The sequence below is a fragment of the Pollachius pollachius genome (assembly GCF_949987615.1).
Source record: "Pollachius pollachius genome assembly, chromosome: 15".
In the NCBI taxonomy this organism is placed as follows: domain Eukaryota; kingdom Metazoa; phylum Chordata; class Actinopteri; order Gadiformes; family Gadidae; genus Pollachius; species Pollachius pollachius.
Window position 1 is genome coordinate 13,173,714 of NC_136948.1, and position 19,912 is coordinate 13,193,625.

The following is a 19,912-nucleotide window of genomic DNA, read 5'->3' on the forward strand; positions in this document are numbered from 1 at the left end:
AATATATCCAGGGCATTTGTGCTTCTAGAATTATGATTTGTTCATTCAGAAAGGTGAACTACTGGCACTACAAAGACCCAAGCACCTGTTTATTATGGGTACCAAATAAAATCGATGGACCTGTATGCCCCCGTTACAGCCTCTGTGTGTTCCTTGCTCTGCTTAGACCTGTATATGGGGTCTGTGTGTGTGTGTGTGTGTGTGTGTGTGTGCGCGCGCACTGGGATCTTGTCCTCACCATACGTAGCCGTCAATTACTGTGTGCAAAACATCACAAACAATGGGCGTCAGACGTAGTGCAATCTAATTTGGGTACCCAGTGCGCAATCACTGGCACTGCTTACGTCTCTGACTTGTGACGCTAGTCAAACGATAACCCACTTTCAGAGCGAATAGTACAAGTGCACCTGGACCACGGAAGATGAAAAATTGTGATGGTGCAAAGTGAATTTATTTATTTGTTACCGCAAGGCAGAAAATGAGGACGGGCGCCCGTTGATTTAAAAAAAAATGTCCCCCTCGAGCCCGACCAGTAACCGCCAGAAGGGGGCGCACCCGAGTCGGGCGCCTTTATGGCCCAGAATGGATCATACTTGTGTCTTGCATGCATTGTTATGTTTCCCACATAGATTAGTGGACAGCAGGCCACAAAAGTAATGCGATAAACTCATCTGACACAGCAGGCTTGAAATGTCCTACGGAGTTCAGCAGTAGTAATGAACCTGGAAGTGGTGTCCATGGAAATAACGTGACTCATTACTCCCCTTTATGGGAGATTATCCTTTTAATGGAGTTGACACGACGGGTGGATATAAAACTGTGTCCTCGAACGAACGAACATACACACACACAAGAACACCCCCTCCCCAACACGACCAGTGCACAGATTTCCTTCTTTATTCATTTTTATTTATTTCAGAACAATAAAAATAGTTTAACAAACAAAGACTTCAATCTCTCCGTTTGGAACTTGGTATTTACAGCAGAAGATGAAACAATCACCGGGGGCACGTCCATTTCATCTCCTCTTGGCTCCACTTCCTTTACCCCACTGGGGGCGGGAGTAACTGGGGGGGGGGGGGGGGGGGGGGGGGGGGGGGGGGGGGGGGGGGGGGGGGCAGAGGGATCCAGGGGCTATTGCTGAGTGTCTTTGACGAGGTATACAGGCTATAAGATACAGGATTGGTGACACTAGTTTCCGAGCTGACATCACAAGTTTTGCATTCAGGGCGGGGCTATTTTTGTTTTTTGTTTCATTATTTGCCCGCCCCCCGCCCCCCGCCCCCCCCCATCAAGACAGTTGTCTTCACACTGGTACCAGTAGACTGTGATGGTAGACATGTGATTAAAGGGAAGCATTGCTGATGCACTCTTGTTGACTAGCCCAGGTGAATCTTTGTTAAAGGGGGGGTAACTACAGTGGTGTGAGGGGTGCTAAACAATCAAAGCATAAAGAATTACAAATAAAAGGAGCAAAACGACAATGAGAATGAGTGTAGCCATGTCATCATGCCCCCGGGATTTCTAGTCCTCCACAAAGGGACACATTCTCTTCAGAGTCATCTCAACACATTTCACGTCTGTGCGGTGTGATCACATTAATGATAAACTCATAGGATGTGCGACCCATGAAAGAGGCTTCGGGGCTCTTTGAGACACACTACTTCAAATTCCTTCTCCACTTCAGCACTGGGCCTTCTATAGCACTCAAAAAATATATTAAATAACTTGGATTACATTTTTAAATTTTGTTTTTGTTTGTTATCTTACGCTTCCTTTTCGTGTGCGTACAAACGTAAGCCTCTGAACACTCCGATGTTTTGATGACTACTAAATATTTAATGTGCGACGGGAAACATGATCAGAATCACACAAAGAGATTGTATTTCACGTCGGATTAAAAAATTGTAATAAATAAATCAATATGCAATCAGTAGACACATAATGCAAACATTATTGCAAATTTTTGTGGTTCTTTTTTGGTTTGTTTTTGTTTTCATAAGCGCGGTTGCTGTGGCGATAAAATTGCAGCTAATCCAATTCTCTTATGGGAATTGATTATAATGGGATCCTCACGCGAGGTGGCTTTGTCTTCCGTTGCCAAATTAAACACTAATGGGCTGATTTAGGGCCGAGGGGCTGAAACCAAACGACGCCAGCGCAAACACAAGACGCCAGAGTCGGCGTCGGCTGTTCTGCTTCCCCGACCGAGACGGGAGGCATAAAAATACAGTCTGGTCGAACCTAAAAAGAGTGAGAATCATTTAGAAAACGAGAGCCGGTCTGTCACCAGTCCACTGTAACGTACAGCAGAGGAAACCCTTCACATCATAACGACAGAGAAACAAAACAAAGAAAGGAAAAAAGCAAAAGAGAGTAAAGAGGTAAACACTCGGGAACCCATATATCAGAGCATGAACACAGTAGTCCAGAGGTCTGCTTGTATCTGTGGTCAGGTGGAGCACCATCTCCAAGGCGGGGGTTGGGGGTCAGGGTTAACCATCACCTGTCCAATAAGCATTGCAGCCGGGAGGCTGGGGGGAGGGAGGGGGGGGCGGGTGTTGGGTGTTGTCATGGCTTTCAGAGCCGGCTTCCAGTGCGAGATGGCGGGCCGCTCGGCTCGTAGGGACGCCCCGGCGTCAGACCGGACCAGAGGGCAGGGGGGGGGGGGGAGGGGGGCTAGGGTCCGACCTGTAAGACAGAGAGCCCGCTCCAAGTCGCATGCACAGCTTCTTCGAGAGACCGGAGGACGCCGTCAGAGCTCCGATGCGGCGCACGTGAGTCATGGGCTGGAAAGAAACACTTCAGAACCTCCCGCTGTCCGGTGGCATGTGGTTCGTGGTCACAGACGGGTACACGTGGTGGAGTCGGGTTCTGGAGGGGTTCGTATCAGTTCAAATGGCTGTCCCATCTCCGCCTCCTGATCTGCCACCTTTGACCTTAGGGCATGGCTGAGGGGGGAAGGGGGGGGGTCACACACCACAGCACCTGGTTGCTCCTCAACACGACACACACTGTCCCCACCCTCAGCTAGTTTGGTTCCCGGGAGAACCATAAACCTCCAGGAATCGCTTGGCCCACAACAACAACAACAGCAGCAGCAGCAAAATAAAAGCGTTGTTTTTGCAAACTTCCCGGTAAGGAAGAGAAAGAATGAGCGTTTTCAAAATCAAAGTAAGGTTTAAGTGTTTTGTCAGCTGCATCTACATGCCTGGAGGAGATGAGCAGAAGCGGCCGTCCTTTTGGTTTTGCGAAGCCAAAGCTGCCCTGCGTCCACGCGATGACGTGACCCGCGGCTCCAGCAGGGACACGTTCTCCTGGACCAACGAGGCTCCAGAGTGGCCCCATCCCTCAGGAACCGCAAGTCCAGGATAGAAATAGAGGGAGAGATAGATAGATAGATAGAGAAGAAGAGAGAAAGAAAGTGTGTGTGTGTGTGTGTGTGTGTGTGTGTGTGTGTGTGTGTGTGTGTGTCTTCATCATCCGAGGGCTGTGGTTTTAGTTATTCTGCGTCTATGTTCCAGTGGTCTGCGTCCAACCATTTAGTTTGTTCCTTCATTTTATCTTTTTTTTCTTTTGTTGTTTTTTTACAGTACAATCTCAGAGCTGGAGAGAAAGGGTTCCTTGGGACTGCTGTTCATCCGTCATGTTTGTCCATGTCAGATCGGATAACATCGAAGTCCTTTGTATATCTGGATTCTCGATCCAGAATGGAGAAGCAGATCTCTATTTTAATGTTCCAGTGTTTTTTTTTTTAATAGATTTGTTTTCTTGTCTTTTTGTTCATCTCGTCGTATTTTGCTCCTTCTGCTCCAGTGAAGAAAAAAAAAAGATCTCCAAAGATCTAGATTTAGAATTCGCCCGACAAACGGCCCGAGAGCAGATCATCGCCTTTCAGAGTTAATATATATTAGAAAAAAAAGGAAGAGTTCATAAATTATTCAACATTGTTCAGTAGATAAAATAACGTCCTGAAATCACCACTTTGTGCTTTCTGCAAACAAACAAAACATAAAAAAAACATTGAAAAAGAAGCAGCAGAATTTGCCAGAGGACATCCATATATATATCTACATATATATCCGTGGAGATACATATAGATAGATACATATACTCTCTTTAAAAAAAAGGTCTCTGTTTGTGTGGGGAAAAGCTGGTCTCTATCTGTAGCGGGTGGATATTGCGTTGCCGTTAGCGACGGCGGCGGTGGCGGCGGTCTCCTCCAGGTCGTCGTCCTCAAACCCGTGGAAGGTGGAGGCGTCGCTCTCCGAGGTGGTGCCAAACAGCTCCTCCGCCCCGGCCGCTGCCCCGCCCGCTCCCGGCGCCTCCCCGCGGTCAGCTGGCACACAGGACAGCGGAGGACACAGTGAGTACGGACCAGAGCACCACAACCCTGTGACCCCTGACCCCTGACCTATGACCTCCCCACCACCACCAGCACGCCCCACTGACATCCCAACCCCTTCTCTGTGTGCTCTGGGGCCTAGCGGTGTCTACTCCTGTCCTGCTGTTCCCTGCTGCGCTCCACCGACAGTCAACTCACTTTTGCGGTGGCAGGCGGAGCAGGCCGACCCGGATTTACCCGTTTTCCTGACGGAGCCCTTGCACTTATTGCAGTAGTTATTGGGAATGCCAGTTGGGACTGGACCCTTCAGACCTGTGTAGAGAGAGGCGGGGGGAAGGACTTTAACATCAAATGACAATATGGGGAATGTAATATTATATATATATATATGTAACATGTTATCCTCTAAAAAATCTAATAAAATAAAAGTAAAAGTAGTGTGGTGGATTTTTATCCATCTCTCTTTTGTTTCTCTTTCTCTTTCTTTTGACAAACTTATTGTAAGTGGCTTTGGCTAAAAGTGTCTGCTAAATGCCCCAAATGTTTACTAAAATGTAATGTAAAATTCCCAACTATTAGACGGTTACACAAGCAAGCCTCAGCAGCCTAAGCAGAGGTCTGGGGAAAGCATCTGTAAACATGTGACTAGCATGAAAGCCCCAATGATCCAGTGTGGGGATCCTAATGATCCAGTGTGGGGATCCTAATGATCCAGTGTGGTGGATCCTAATGATCCCGTGTGGTGGATCCTAATGATCCAGTGTGGTGGATCCTAATGATCCAGTGTGAGGATCCTAATGATCCAGTGTGGTGGATCCTAATGATCCTGGAGGGGATCCTTATGATCCGGTGAGGGGATCCTAATGATCCAGTGTGAGGATCCTGATGATCCTGGAGGGGATCCTTATGATCCGGTGAGGGGACGCTAATGATCCAGTGTGAGGATCCTGATGATCCTGGAGGGGATCCTTATGACCCGGTGAGGGGATCCTTACGTTTGTGCCTGTCTGAACGCGCTGTGGAAGGGGATCGGGCGGTGGCAGCGGCGGCGGTGCTGTCCCCGGGCCGCTGCTGCTCGTGGGCCAGGTGGGAATGGGTGTAGTGGTAGCTGAGCCCCGTGCGGTTCCTGTAGCGCTTCCCACAGACTGCAACACAAGAGCAGAAGGCACGCTGAGACTAGAGTTGTTCCGTTACCAGTATTGGAAATTCCTCCGATACCGCCTAAAATGCAGTATCGGGAATCGGCGAGTCTATGCGCCGACCCGATACCATCACGTGACTGGCTCCTTTAAAACACAGGCAAAGAACATCAAAAACAGGGGCAGTCTTATGGTGCATTTGAAGTTAAGTGAACCGACTGTACATTGTTGTCGTTGTAAGAGAACCCTTCAATGAGAACAAGTGCTATTAATAGTTCCAATGCTAGATGCTGGATCAGATTATACTCTTTTTCGGTATCGGGAAGGAAAAAAATGATATTGGAACATCTCTAGTTGAGACCTGGATTGTGTTCTTTGCACGAGAAAAATTGGCTTTGCTAGGCTAGGGTCAGAACCGACGTACAGACCAAAGGTTTGAAGGTAAACAAGTGAAGAATGCTCAGTCGAAGCTAGGCCGACTGCGTCTACGACAGACAGGGGGTGACTGACTCTGGATTACCAACGCACTCCCTGGCTTGATCTCACAAACGTACACCTCAAGTACTCAACTTTGTTTTTAGTATTTTAACATTTGCACACTTTAATATACTGGCACTGGGCCAATTTATAATTTATAATTTCAGACTGTTTGTCCTGTTTGTCCTTACTTCAGCATTTACTTTAGCACCTATTTTTGTTTTCCTTAGCACTACTTTGTATTTTTATTTTATTACATTGTATTATATCCTGTGTCTTCCACTGCTGCTGAGCTGCAACAAAGGAGTTTCCCCTCCGGGGGATTAATAAAGTTTTATCTATCTCTCTTATCTATCCATTTGGTAGCTTCAAATCAAAATGGTGGCTCCGAGGTTTGACTCGCAAGGTGTTGAGTTCTTTAGGAGAAGAGTGTTGTTTTAGAGAGAAGGGACTGCGATGCCTTCAACCAGTAGAGTTATATAAAGCCGGACGGATAGCTGCCGGTGGGCTGTAGCTTATCTACCTCTGACTCCAAGGTGAAGGAAAAGAGCACTTGAAGTTGTGATAAAGAAGGATTCGGTGGAATAAAGCAGAAAGTGAGGAGGCAGTACAATGCCGACCTCACCCGTTCTTTCTCCTACTGAGTGGGAGAAGAGAAAGGTGAACGCCAACGCCACGAAAGCACTTTAAATGAGGACAAAGTAAAACTGCATAATGCACAAACTACATATCCCACCACTTGTCACCATCGTACCACGACATAAAACCACTCCAAACGTGCTCACCGGAGATACAAAATAAGAGCCAACCAGTCGATATAGCTGAGGTTGAAGATTTTGAGTTATGCTTTTGTTTGTGTCTGTCTGAAACAGAAAAAACACAAAGCAAAGGGAAATGAAAGATGTTGCGTTGAAGAACAGGCACCACAAAGAGAGCAGAGTTCCCCAAGTGCTGCTTTTCCTCATGCGTCCAGCCTAGCATGCGCGCTAGGTTTTCCGTTTGGTTTTCTCCCTAATGCTAATGCAAGGAACACCCGGAGAGCCATGTCACAAAAGCATGTAAAACTATTTACGCGCACAGCAAATCGTAACATAGCTCACGACGAGGGAAGATTACGGATTCGCTCGTGCTAATTGTAGTCGGATTTCCGGAGATCAGGTACTCCAGGAAAATCTTACCCCGGAGGTGGCAAACTATCTTCACAGAGACTGTGGTAACCTAGCAACCTTTGTTCATCTGCTCTGCCCCAGTGGGAAGTCCTGGCTGCGTGCATCCAACTTGTACATTGCACTTATTCAAGGTACTTAATTGTGTAGCATCTACAGTAGCTGCTATCGCTGCTTTACACAGGGAATGGGTTAGCCTAGCGATTGTAATACTTGCACTTGGTTTTATGAACGTCTTTACTGTACCGACAGCGATATATTGTTTCACTTCTTATGACAAATGTACTTATTGTAACAAATGCACTTATTGTAAGTCGCTTTGGATAAAAGCGTCTGCTAAATGCCCTAAATGTAAAATGTAACTGCTGGTGCAGCGTCTCAGTACTCACTGTCACAGACGTACGGCTTGTCCTGGTCGTCCACGTCCGTCCTCCGTCGGCCCGACCCCCGGCCCTGTGGAGAGAGAATCAGTCTCAGGGTGGTCCGAGGCCCAGCTCAAAGGGGACCGGGTTGGACACCCAATGTCCGCCGTCTACCCTGAAGCATGTTTGAGCCAGGTTTCCTAACCACTAGACCGTAATGACATGTGTCCCAAGTCACTTGGTAAGACGCTTTGGATATGGTACATAATATTTATACCTAATTATGAATAAAGTAAAGTGCAAAGTAAGTGTCAATTTACTGCGGAAGGATAGCGAGAAATCGAATATAGGCTACACACAAAACATAGCTGGTTAGAATAAGAACTACAGCTATACAATAACTACATTTGTACCAAAAAAAAAATAGAATATTGTAAAATAGAAACATAAATAGAAGCTCATATGTAGTCTTAATATAACCCTACATTATGAGCCACAACTTAATCAGGATATAGAATTGCAACCTTCCGCTATTGGAATCTATAAAAGGAACACGAACACACACACACACACACACACACACACACACACACACACACACACACACACACACACACACACACACACACACACACACACACACACACACACACACACAGTGAGGGTTCTACGTACCCTTCCTTTGCCTCTGTGTCTCCTCTTGGGCGTGTCCACCTCGTAGTCGTCGTCGTCGTTGAAGACGTCCTCCGCTGCGTCAGCCTCCAGAACCCTCTGTGTCGAACAAGGGAGAGATGGGCTTTGTGCCGTGTGCCTTGCTACATTTCCTCCCGCATACGTTTCACCAGATGCTATATCTGGCTCATCTGGGCGTCTCCAGATGAGCTCCATTAAATGGAGTCTTCGGCACTACGCTCATCACTTGAAAAGGGAAACGGAGGCGGGTCGGCTTAGCTCAGGAGGTAGAGCGGGTTGACTTTTAACTGGAAGGTTGCTAGTCCGATCCCCGGCTCCTCCTAGCCGGGTGTCGCGGCGTCCCTGAGGCTAAACCCTGACTGCTCACGGCGAGCTGGATTGTCGCCTTGCCTTGACTTTGCCGGCGGTGTGTGAATGTGTGTATGAATCGTTGTAAGTCGCTTTGGTTCAAAGTGATTGCTATATGCCTTAAATGGAAACAACAGTAGTCGTAGTGGAAATTAAGAAACTAGGACATCCCCGAGTCTCAAGTATAACACTAATTGTAGTAATCGTAATAATGCTTAATGTATCTGCCTCAACGGGTTGATTTGATATAATTAACAGAAAAGGGTTTCCCAGGTAAAAAAAAAGATATAAAAAGGTTCATTCACGCCTAGTTGAACGTTAATCCATTAACCACCATCAACAATTATGAGATTGAAAAATGAAAAACTAATTAAGGTGAGACCTTATCCCATAAATAAATCAAAATGTCCCGTCCCGGGAGTGTGACCCACCTGAATCTCCAGCAAGCTCTCCTCATCGTTTTTTGAGTTGTTCCTCTTGTCCAGACCCTCTCCGCGCAGCAGGGCCTCTAGGGTGGTGCTCTGCGTAGGCAGCGAGTCCTTAGACATGAGACTGCCATCTGGACGCAGGTCAACAACACAGGGGAGCGCAAATATATCACTTTCAACAGTGGAGGAAATAACATGGATACTGTTACTCCACACAGAGGAAGAAGTACAAAGGGGTTTTTGCACGCGGGGGTCAGGGTGAGGTGGTTTAGTCGTGTGTCAGCTCAAAATCTAAATATTATCTGTCAAACTGTCCTGAGATCAGCTGCAGCCCTCCAGAGCATTGACTTGAGGCTATGAAATCATGCTGCTAAGAATGTGTGGTATGACTTAAGACAAGGCCGAGTGTGGTCATTTAAAACATTGTCTCTCAAGTAGTGTTGGGCTTTGGCAGAGTTTCCATCAAACATTTACATGCTTCCGCTAAAAATAAATGAATCATTTGTCACACTAAGGAGGAGATTTTGTGATATCTGTTGTGCAACCGGGCCTACTGTTTACAAATCACACATAGCAGTTACATGATGCAGAATCACATGGCTCTGCATAATGTCAGATTCTGCTCAGGTTAAACAGAATCTGAGAATTGAACAATAATGCTTTTCATCTTTTTTTAAAATCATATAAAACACATCTTTAAAGCTTAAATATTGTAAGGAGATTGATGTTAAAACCACCACAGAAAACCCCTCAAGTGCCTGAGGCTAGGCTGGAGTAACAACGTCTGCCCGGGCTCCAGCGCGTCCTCTAAAGCAGTTCCCCACAGTCATAGATCATCGGCGACACGCCGCATGCTTTAAAGACTGAGGTGGAAGTCAACTGCAGGGTTAGGCAGGTCTATAAAGCTGCACATTTCTGGGAGATTTGTTTACATGAATGCAGTTGGGAATACATATCACTATCTCTATAGATGTATCCATCTATCTCTAAAGATCTATATATCTCCATCTCAACTGCATTCATGTAGACAAATCTCCAAGAAATGTGCAGCATTACAGACCTCCCTATCTATCTATCTATCTATCTATCTATCTATCTATATATATATATATATGATAGATCAGTGGTATCCTCCTTATTGCACAGGCAGATTCATACCGACAACGTAGAGGGGAGGCAGAGCGAGCAGAGATCGATCAGACAAAGCTTTGACAGACAGACAGACAGAAGGACAGCTGTACAGACAGACACACTCAGCCGTTCCCCGACCACCCCACACCTCTGGCACCAGTAAGCAGCAGTCGACGTTGTGCGCGTGCGTGCCTGTGCGTGTGGGTTTTAATCCCCCTCCATTTAGTGAGACTCCCTCCCCTGCTGCGTCTACTGTGAATTATTCTTCCGGGATAATGAACGGGCGGGAAGTGCTTCAGCAGCAGGGGGTCAGCGAGGTGAGGCCTGGTGACTGACAGCAGCGGTGCAGGAGGCAGGCAGCCACGACGTGCTTCACTAAAACTGAACTAACTGGAGGTGTGGGGGGGGGGAACCTGGTGCATGGCAACACCAGCAGCAACCGTTCACCATTGTGACTTTCAACTCTCCGCGACGAGACAGCACCCCTCCCTCCCTCCCTTCCCTCCCCCATCCCCACCCATCCACCCTCCCCCTCCCAACCCCCCCCCCCCCCCCCCCTGCCAACCCATGGGAGGCTGGGGGCCTAAAAATAGAGCCGGCAGCAGCCTGCAGCAGGGAGCTGATTCTGCATGCAGCCCCTGTCTCCGGCACACCATCCGCTAGACAGCACAGAGCCTGCCTGGGATGCCAGACGGCCGGCGCACAGCCCAGCCAGGGCAGCCAGCAGGTCTCTCCCCCTCTCCCCGCTCGGCCTGGCCCCTGCCCCTGCCCCTGCTTGAGTCGCGGGCCACCTCTGGCCGGCCGCATCCCAGTAACGCCAGGTTAAATCAGTTAAACGCTCTCGTGCTATGGGCTTTTGTTTGCTGGAGAAGGCAACCAAGGGTGGGAGGAGGGGAGAGGGAGAGGGGGAGGGAGAGGGAGGAGAGAGGGGGAGAGGGAGGGGGGGAGGGAGAGGGAGGAGAGAGGGGGAGAGGGAGGAGAGAGAGGGAGGAGAGAGAGGGAGGAGAGAGGGGGAGAGGGAGAGGGAGGAGAGAGGGGGAGAGGGAGGGGGGGAGGGAGAGGGAGGGGGAGAGGGAGGAGAGGGAGGGAGAGGGAGGAGAGAGAGGGAGGAGAGAGGGGGAGAGGGAGGGGGGGAGGGAGAGGGAGGGGGAGAGGGGGAGGGAGAGGGAGGAGAGAGGGGGAGAGGGAGGGGGAGAGGGGGAGGGAGGCAGCGGGGGAGAGGGCGGGGGGCTAGGAGGTAGGCTGTGCAGTCAGTCAGAACTCGGTAGGAAAACAATAGAGCTACAGTGAGCTGTGTTTAAGAAACAAAAGGCTCCGTTCACAAGCTGTCTCTCTCGCCCCGTCGCTCACTTTCTCCGTCCCACCACCAACCCCCTCCCAACTCTGCCTTCTAGACGAAGCAGATAGAATCAGATTCAAAAGCAAATCTGAGGAAAAGCATGAGCTAATCACTCCGCAAAAGAATATGCCCCATCACGCTTATCGAATGACAGACAAAGTCCCCCCCCCCCCCCACCTAAACCCTGGTGTTCGGAGACTTGCAGCAGGCTGTGTCGCAACACACCCCGTCTCGTTGGAAGAACGCTGGGATTACAGTTCTCCGTCAGACTGCATTATTTAGTCCAGGGGAACATCGCCGTGAATCCGCTAGGATCCGAATGCACGTGCTCCACCACACAGACCCCCCCCACCACACACACACACACACACACACACACAAAGAGACACACACACACACACAAAGACACACACACTCACACAAAGAGGGATGTAGAGATTGTAGGGTAGGGGTGGCAGAAGGCAGAGGCAGTGAAAGAGAGCAGGGCTGAGATCAGGTGAGGACATAATAGAGTGAGTGGGGGAGGGGGTTGGGGGTTAAAAAGTGTTGCGTGAGACGTGAGCACACGGCGGTGGCAGCCGGACCCCCGTTCCTTAACGTTTATTAAATACAGCCCACCACAAGGCGCTGAGCTCTGCCTGGCGACTCCCAGCAGCGGCAGCTGCAGCCAAAATCTAATTAGGTTTCCTACTTCTCGCACAACAAACCTCGCCGGCGCGGGGCGGCGGACACGAGCGGGCGAACACGACGGCCGGGGAGCGGCAGCGAGGCGGACGGCGGCGCTCTGCCCGGCGCACCGCCGTCAGCGCAGGGAACCGACGGGGCTTTTAGCGAGATTAGCACGAATCCCCGTCGATGGCGGGTGATATCGCCAATAAGGGCTGCCGGAAGGCTGGCGGGTAATGGAGGAGGGGGGTGTGTCCCGGGCTTCCAGGAGCGTGTTGGGGGGGGGGGGGGGGGGGGGGGGGGGGGGGGGGGAGGTGAGAGTCTGAGCAGTGTCAGCTCACACCCTTTAATTGGCCCTTACCGAGCTGGAGGCCGTAGAGTCCTAGGCGGGGGTCTGTGGCCGTGTGGAGCCGTCTCTTCTTCCTCCAGCAGCGGGCGGGGTAGGTATACATCTGGCCGGCCGCCACACCTGCACAGGGGGGGGGGGGGGGGGGGGGGGCGACACACAGACACAGATAAGACCAAGCAAAGATAGGGTCGCAGCTTTTGGTTCCAGGCAGTGCAGATCCTCTAGATAGGTACGTGGGGGGGGTTACAACCATTTGGAGCCGATGGTTGTGTTTGGTCTGTGGAATATCGGTTTGTTTGTTTTTTGCCAAAAAGCGAAGGGTGGAGGGGACAAATAAGTGCAAGTAAGCCTGGTGAAACAGCTTTGTTGAAGCTATATAATAGTTCCATACCTTATTTGTTATTGTGAATCATCACAAAAATATCCACAAAACATGTTGGTATATTCCATTCAACAGTGCATGTTTATAACCTTTTTGCCAATTCATTGTCATGGCCCTATGGATTTATTTGTTTTTTTTGTCACACAAGAAGAAGACTGACTGATCATACACTGCGTGTTGCCCTCCATCTGTCCGAAAACAAACACCTACGACACAACAAAAGACGCTTCTTTACCAATTCTGTGTGTGTTGGTTTGTGGGTGCGTGCATGTCTGTGCTTCCATGCGTGTCTGTGCGTGCGGACGTGCCTGTGAGTGCGGGCGTGCGGTCTGTGCGTGCGTGCCATGCATGCATGCATGCATGCACGGCATGCGTGTGTGTGTGTGTGTGTGTGTGTTTGTGCGTGTGCTTGTGTTCGTGCATGTCTTTGTGTGCATGCTAGTGTGTGCGTGCGTCTGCACGTTCGCGTCTGCCTGTGCGTGTCTGTTCATGCGTGCGTGCGTGTCCTCCCACCGGGGCTGCGTTGATGCCGCTCCATCCATATGTAGCAGTTGTTCTGCGCCACTCCCGTCTGGGAGTCCAGGAAGGGCAGGCGCACGCTGCGCTCGGCACACAAGCGGGCGTTGTAGCTGCGGCACTGCTCGATGGCGTCCTTGTAGAACTGGTCTCCCAACCTGCAGGGGGCAGCGTTGGCAGGGAGGAGCACTCAGGGACAGAGCAATGGAACCGTGGCAGGCAAAAGGAAACCAAGGGGGCGAGGTTGTGACCCCTGATGCAGACCATATTCCCTGATTCAAATTGGATGACCCGGTGACCAGGTAATCATTCAGTGGTCTAAAGTTCAACCGGCTCCGACACGGGTTAGGCGATGATGAACATCAAATACACACACACACACACACAAACACACCCCCACAACCACACACACAAAAAACAGAACAAAAGGTTTGCGTGATGGAATTGCCCAGAAATAATAAAAAAAAGAGCATTACGGTACAACGCAGACAGTGGAACCAAACCAGGCATTTTCATGCACAGACAAACACAAATCAGGACGGCCAGGAGCGATGACCTCACCTGAGCAAACAACTAAAATTATGCTAATTAACGAATATTGAAATCACAAGTGCCCTCTTTCGGGAATAAAGGATGGAGTACTAAATAATACCCAAGCTGTTCTGCCAACTCAGCGAGCTAAATCAGGTTAAACAGAAAAGGAGGCGCAAATAGCCGTGACTAACGCTCAGATTGCAAAACTCTCCCTCTTGCAGGGGTTTGAGCACACACCCTCTCTATCGCCATGACCTCTAGATCTGCACTCCTAATTCAATCTCACCCGAGACAGCACAAACAGTGTGTGTGTGTGTGTGTGTGTGTGTGTGTGTGTGTGTGTGTGTGTGTGTGTGTGTGTGTGTGTGTGTGTGTGTGTGTGTGTGTGTGTGTGTGTGTGTGTGTGTGGAATCAATGAAGGCATATTAGGAGTGTAGGCAGCACCACAACACTATCCATCTATCTTTCCATCCATCCATATCTATACAGTATATTATACATTCACTAGCACTGCTTATCTTCTCACTTTCCTCAATGTCTGTCAGATTCTGACGGTCCCTCAGGCCTCGGCTGTTAATATTCAGGATGAACTGGGGGAGTAAATCTCACATCCGCGCTCGCGAGATGGCTGCATGGAATAGTAATTAGCCTACTTAATTAACTCAGCTAGAGTGCCACAAGGGCGGCTCCTGATTTGACTGAAATCAGAAGATGGTGGTGGTAAAACTAAAAACCTGGAACCATTGGAAAGAACATGGCCAATAATGGCTGCCGCAGCGTCTCTGAACAAACCCAGGGAGTGGGGAACATACCCCGGGATCGGTGCTGGCGTAATGGAAGTTCCTCCACGTGCTCTCAATTACTCCATTAACAGGCGGCCATTTTGGAAATAAAACTAATGAGCAGCTGGCGGGAGCATGAGTCTGCAAGTCTCAAAGTAAAGCTGGCGGGTGGCGCCCAGGCGGTTCTCTGTTCTCAGTGACATCTCGATGGGTCTTTTCCGCTCGCTCTCTTCTCTCTCTCCTTCTCAACACTCTCTCTCCCTCCTGCTCTCTTTCCCCAACTCTCTATCCCTTCTCTCCAACTCTTCTCTCTCCAACTCTTCCCGCTCTGTCTAGCCCCACTCTCTCTTCAACTCTCCCTCCCTCCCTCCCTTCCTCCCTCCCTCTGTAGTCTGTGCTCTTTGATGAGACGACCTCAGGCAGATAAAACAGCAGCAGTTGGAATGCAGCCTTGCATCGGGCCGCTGCTGTGGCGAGACAAAAGCCACAGTGTCTGAGAGGCTGTGGAAGGGAGCGGCGACTGGTCCGCACCACGAGGGAAGAGTAAACACGGCCACAGGTACACAAGGCAAGGAGGGGAACGTGAGGTGTGAAGAGAGAGCCAGAGAGAGAGAGACGTCACACACAAAGAGAGCGGGGGGGGGGGGAGCAGTCCCCCCTAGAAAACAAGCCAGAGAGAAAGAAAGAAAAAAAAAAAAGGAGCAGGAGCCTAGAAGCAGCCATCAGATAAGGAGATAAAACGGTTGATTGTCCTTAGTTGTTCTACTGTTCAACTGGTCTGGGGAGCCGACTGAGTTCAGTTGTGTCTGTGCGCCATTGTGGTATGCAAATCAACAGCCTGCGCTTTACATACACGATGGTACAAGATCCACGTCCGGCCAAAGTTACAAATTGTAAAAGTGAAAGTTCACCATAACCTTCTGAGCAGTTGGATTACATTCTTTTAACTTTCAATTTGGAAATACTTTATTTATGCAACATAGATTTGAATGTTTTGGCACATTGCTGTATTTTTCCAGGATGCATCTACAAAACAGCTGAATAACACATGACCTTAAACAATCCTGAAGCTTGACTTGACTTCACAGCGACGGTACTAAAGGTTGCAAAAGAGCACAAGGGTGGGAGTGAGTGAAGAATTGATCCTCTGATAACCGATCAGCTGTGTTCATTGATTAATAGAATGCTGACTCTCGTTTTGTCAGCCATGACGATGAGAATGCGAACAGCTGACAGACCATCACCTGACCAGCACCCTTTGTTTCCTCTCTAACGCAATCAACAAATTAAATGAGGCATTCCGTCCCTCTGATTGGTCGGGTTGTTCACACTTTAACATAGTAACAAACCCAGCCTAAGAATAATTATCTCCTAGAGGTGAAGTCGAGTGAAAGCAACCAAGTTTCCCCCAAAAACATTGAAGGAGTGCACTTGAAATCCTTGCTGGACTCCACTTCTTGCAGAGTGTACACAAGCCCGGCTCCACAAGCTGGAGTTTTAACAAGTAGCGTTATTATCCGCAGCTCTCCTTACCAAACAGACTGACCACAGAGCAAAAACATTAAAAAGAGAGAGTTGTTTTAATAATAGGAATCATTTTCACACACACACACACACACACACACAAAATCAAACAAACAAAGCCTGCTTTCGTAAGCATTCATCACCAACCTCTTTCTTTTTTTCACTCCTTCAGCTCTGTCTTCCATTACATACTCAACAAGTGTAGCGTTTCCCTGGTAGCGGTGCCAACAATCTGGCCCATGTATATTACATTCATTCCTTCATATCAACAAGCAGCTCCTGACGGGATACGGTGTGACATATCAGTTTACGACCAGCAGGCTGTTTCTCCACTGCCCTCCCCCTACCCCCACCAACCCGCCCGCTCTCCCTTCCCCACAGGGGAGAGAGGGGACGGGTGCTCGGGCTCAAAGAGTCGGGCACCCCGCGGGCCGGAGTAGTAGCAGCAGAGCGAGGACATTATAAACGCAGCACTACAGAGTTCAAGAAGAGTGGCGAGGACGGGGCCGGGCAGTCCAAAGAGGGGCGGCTGCTAAAAGTCTCATGTCTTCATGAGTGCCCCCCACCTCACCACCTCCTCCGTCTCCTCCTCCGTCTCCTCCGCCCCCGGGCCCTGGTGTCAAGAGGAACCAAACCGCTGCGTGCTTCTCTGTAGCTACGCTTGCAGCAGCAGGTGGACGGGGCCGCGGCGCGAGGTCTATCTTGACACTTGTGACGAGTGAGGAGCCTGACACGTCTGACAGAGAAGGTGGGAGAAAGCGGCTCTCTCTCCCGAGCTCCGTCTTCCCATCGTCGACTTCTCCAACCCTCTCGCTGTCTGTCTGTAACCCTCAAAGAGGAACACGCCACTTCACGCTCGACCGATCCCTCACGTACCATTTCATATGCAAACCTTATGGGAGACCCAGGAGAGGCTAGGTCGACTGTTCAAGAGTCGATCTATGTGGGCCTGCTGGAAGCTCTGTCATACTGGTAAGCTCCCAGCGTTGTGGTTTGAGGTGTGTCCTCGCAGGAATTCAGCCATCGAAAGAGTGTGCCTTAGCCCCCTGTTTGGTGTTAGTTGTGGTGGTGGTGAGGTAGGGGGTGGAGGGACAAAAGACAAAATCTTGTTGCCAGTGGGACCTCCGCTATCTGTGTGCTCATGTCAACGTCTCACCGGGTCATGTGACCGCTGTGCGAGTGTACAAAAACTGTTCTGAGAGATTTGACTGCTGAGCGCCTCCCACTATGGGAGCACCAGGGCGACATTAAACCGCTGTGTGTCCCTTTCTACCTCCAGTGTGACAGGGCTTAAACTCGAATATAAACGCACTAAACACAGGGAGCAACGGGCACAGAGGCAGACGTCGCCTGAGCTTGTTGCGCTTTGATCAGAGGTTCCTTTTACACACGCAGGTGCTCAGCGCCTTCACAGGAAGCCAGAGCTACCACATAACAGAGGAGGAGGAGGAGGAAGAGGAGGGCCCACATCGTGTCTGCATCCTGACAACAACCCCCTCATTACGCCAATCAGAATGACACAGCTAGGGAGAGGGCAGGAAGAAAACGAGACCGTACACCTCCACAGCGCAGCAGCAGCAACAAACAGCAGCAATGACTCACTCAAAGTCTACTCAACAACATTCAGAAGGTAGCCAGCGTACAGGGCAGTGCTTCTCCACCGTTCGCAAAATCAAGAGAACGTATTCGCCTAGGCCCCTTCAGATGCTGCACATTGTTAAGCATTTCTAGAGACGCCTCTCTCACACTGACACACTCCCACTCGCACACCCACCAGGCTTACATATGTGGTCCTTCAACAAGGCGCCAGCCAAAGCCTCTTCAGCAACTCATTTCCCAAAAGTGAATCGTCTTCATACAGAAAAGGTCACACTGGTCCACAGGAGCAACATCCAATTAGTGTCAAGTGTGACTAATTATAATCTGACAAATGTGTGAAATGAAGTCAGAAACCCAAGACAGAAGCTAATTATAGCAGATTGAAACACTTCATTAAGCACAGCTTATATCAAGGGGACATTCTGCATCAGAATGCTAAATCCGGTCAAGATTTAAAACAGCAGCTTTGAAGCACACTTGCACATCACGTTGAGACACATGAAGGGACATAATCCAGCAGTATCATGAGAAAGGCCGTTTCCTGTGTACTCCAACTAGCAAAGGAGCAGCTAGAGAAAAGAGGCTAGGTTTAACTAGCATGGCGACATGGTGAAAACAAGGCAACTGTGAATGACCCCAGAGTTTCTTGGCTTAGCTCCCTCCAGGCTAGACCAGAGCCCAATTCTTCTAAAAATGCAGGAATTTTATATTATTTGCAGAGATGTCATGAATAAAGTTTTCTCTGTAGTATGGCTACCCTAGATCGGAGTAATGCCTCTTATGATGTCAGAAGGGCTGAGTGGCATATGTACACTTATGTACAGAAGTGTTTGCTTTAATACACTGGCAATGCTGAAGTCCACGGGGTGCCAGGGTACCTATGAGAGCAGATGGATCTACCGCTTGTTCCCTACACTTCCTCTCTGTCGGAGCATCTCTTGACAGATGGGCCCAGAATCCCGGACCCAGCTAATCTCCACTTAAAGGCACAGCCGATTGCCTGCTCCAACACTTCACAGTCCACACGATCACTGCTGACGATAAACTGATGATATGTGGGCCATTTCCAGCATGCATATAGGGCTGAATCCCATGCCATCTAATGTAATCTATGCCAACAATGATATCGGCTGAAGTCATGTCGAGTCTACATGGATAGGTAGAGTACGTCTGCAATGGAATGGAAGAATACAGAAGAACAAAGGGCAATTGGGGAAATATGTGGAGCAATGCTTCGGCAGGAATATCACACAGTTGACATGATCGAAGCCCCTTTCAATGATAAGCCAGGCTTGGTTCTGAGAGGACCAACATAATATCACTTTTTGGATACGGACAGAACGCATGTAAATCCAAAATGCCTCCCCCTTTACTTCACTTCACAAGCGGCTGCTCCAGACCACGTCTGCGCTCAGTTTAGCCAAAGTTGACATGTTGACTGTTCACACCAACTGCACACGGGTCTTCTTAACGCAGAACAACACGTTTTACTGTCCATGTCTGGCTGAGCCTGAAGAGGATCGGCTGAAATGTTCTGTACCGCCGGGCACGCTGTCGACACTTTCCAGACTAAATACCCCAACAAGGAGGCATTTTCTCTCCCTCGATACACAATCGTCTCAAGCCAACACTTTCCGAGCGCATTACGATTGACACCCCGCTTTAAGGGATATGTTTGGTATAAAATTAAAAATGCTGTTTGATAAAATAACTGTACGAGGCTACTTTGCAATGCAAGAAATCCATAAAATGCATTAGGACAGTGTAATCTGTCCCCGTCGCACGGCTTGTATTGACATGCATGCACAGCAGCTGTTAAGCGATGAGTTGGCAACAAAGTATTTTTTAGAATGTATGTATTGTGCCAAATTACTTACGCTTTTAGTGGATTCTGAATGACAGCCGCCATTTTGCCACAATGTAACGCAATATCAGCGTCTTGCAGTTCTGAGGGAAACCTACGACAAAGCATCCAATCAGAGCGCGGTTTGAAATCATGGACCAATGCATGGGCAGCATATGTGAACGGGGCGTGGCCTATGGGGTGAGCTGTCAAAATTATTTTAAAGGGTTTTCCCTTGTATTTATATTGTACACAACTGTATTCCATGACTTTTAAAGAGCCCTCTCTT

General features: G+C 49.2%; 1 protein-coding gene across 2 annotated transcripts; it reads right to left on the bottom strand.

Moving 5' to 3' along the window:
- Positions 1-1,305: 1,305 nt before the first annotated feature.
- Positions 1,306-19,692, bottom strand: LOC307087292 (zinc finger protein DPF3-like). Of its 2 annotated transcripts, none has more exons than XM_079752814.1 (9): positions 19,658-19,692; positions 13,339-13,499; positions 12,456-12,563; positions 8,962-9,089; positions 8,165-8,260; positions 7,517-7,580; positions 5,341-5,490; positions 4,544-4,657; positions 1,306-4,339 (listed from the first exon to the last, which is right to left on the bottom strand). In XM_079752814.1, exons 1-9 carry the CDS (start codon positions 19,687-19,689, stop codon positions 4,161-4,163), a joined length of 1,032 nt encoding a protein of 343 aa, XP_079608940.1. In that variant the 5' UTR covers positions 19,690-19,692; the 3' UTR covers positions 1,306-4,160. The 2 variants fall into 2 exon arrangements, with proteins under 2 accessions (XP_079608940.1, XP_079608939.1); XM_079752813.1 differs by lacking the exon at positions 19,658-19,692 and adding an exon at positions 14,688-14,913.
- Positions 19,693-19,912: the final 220 nt, after the last annotated feature.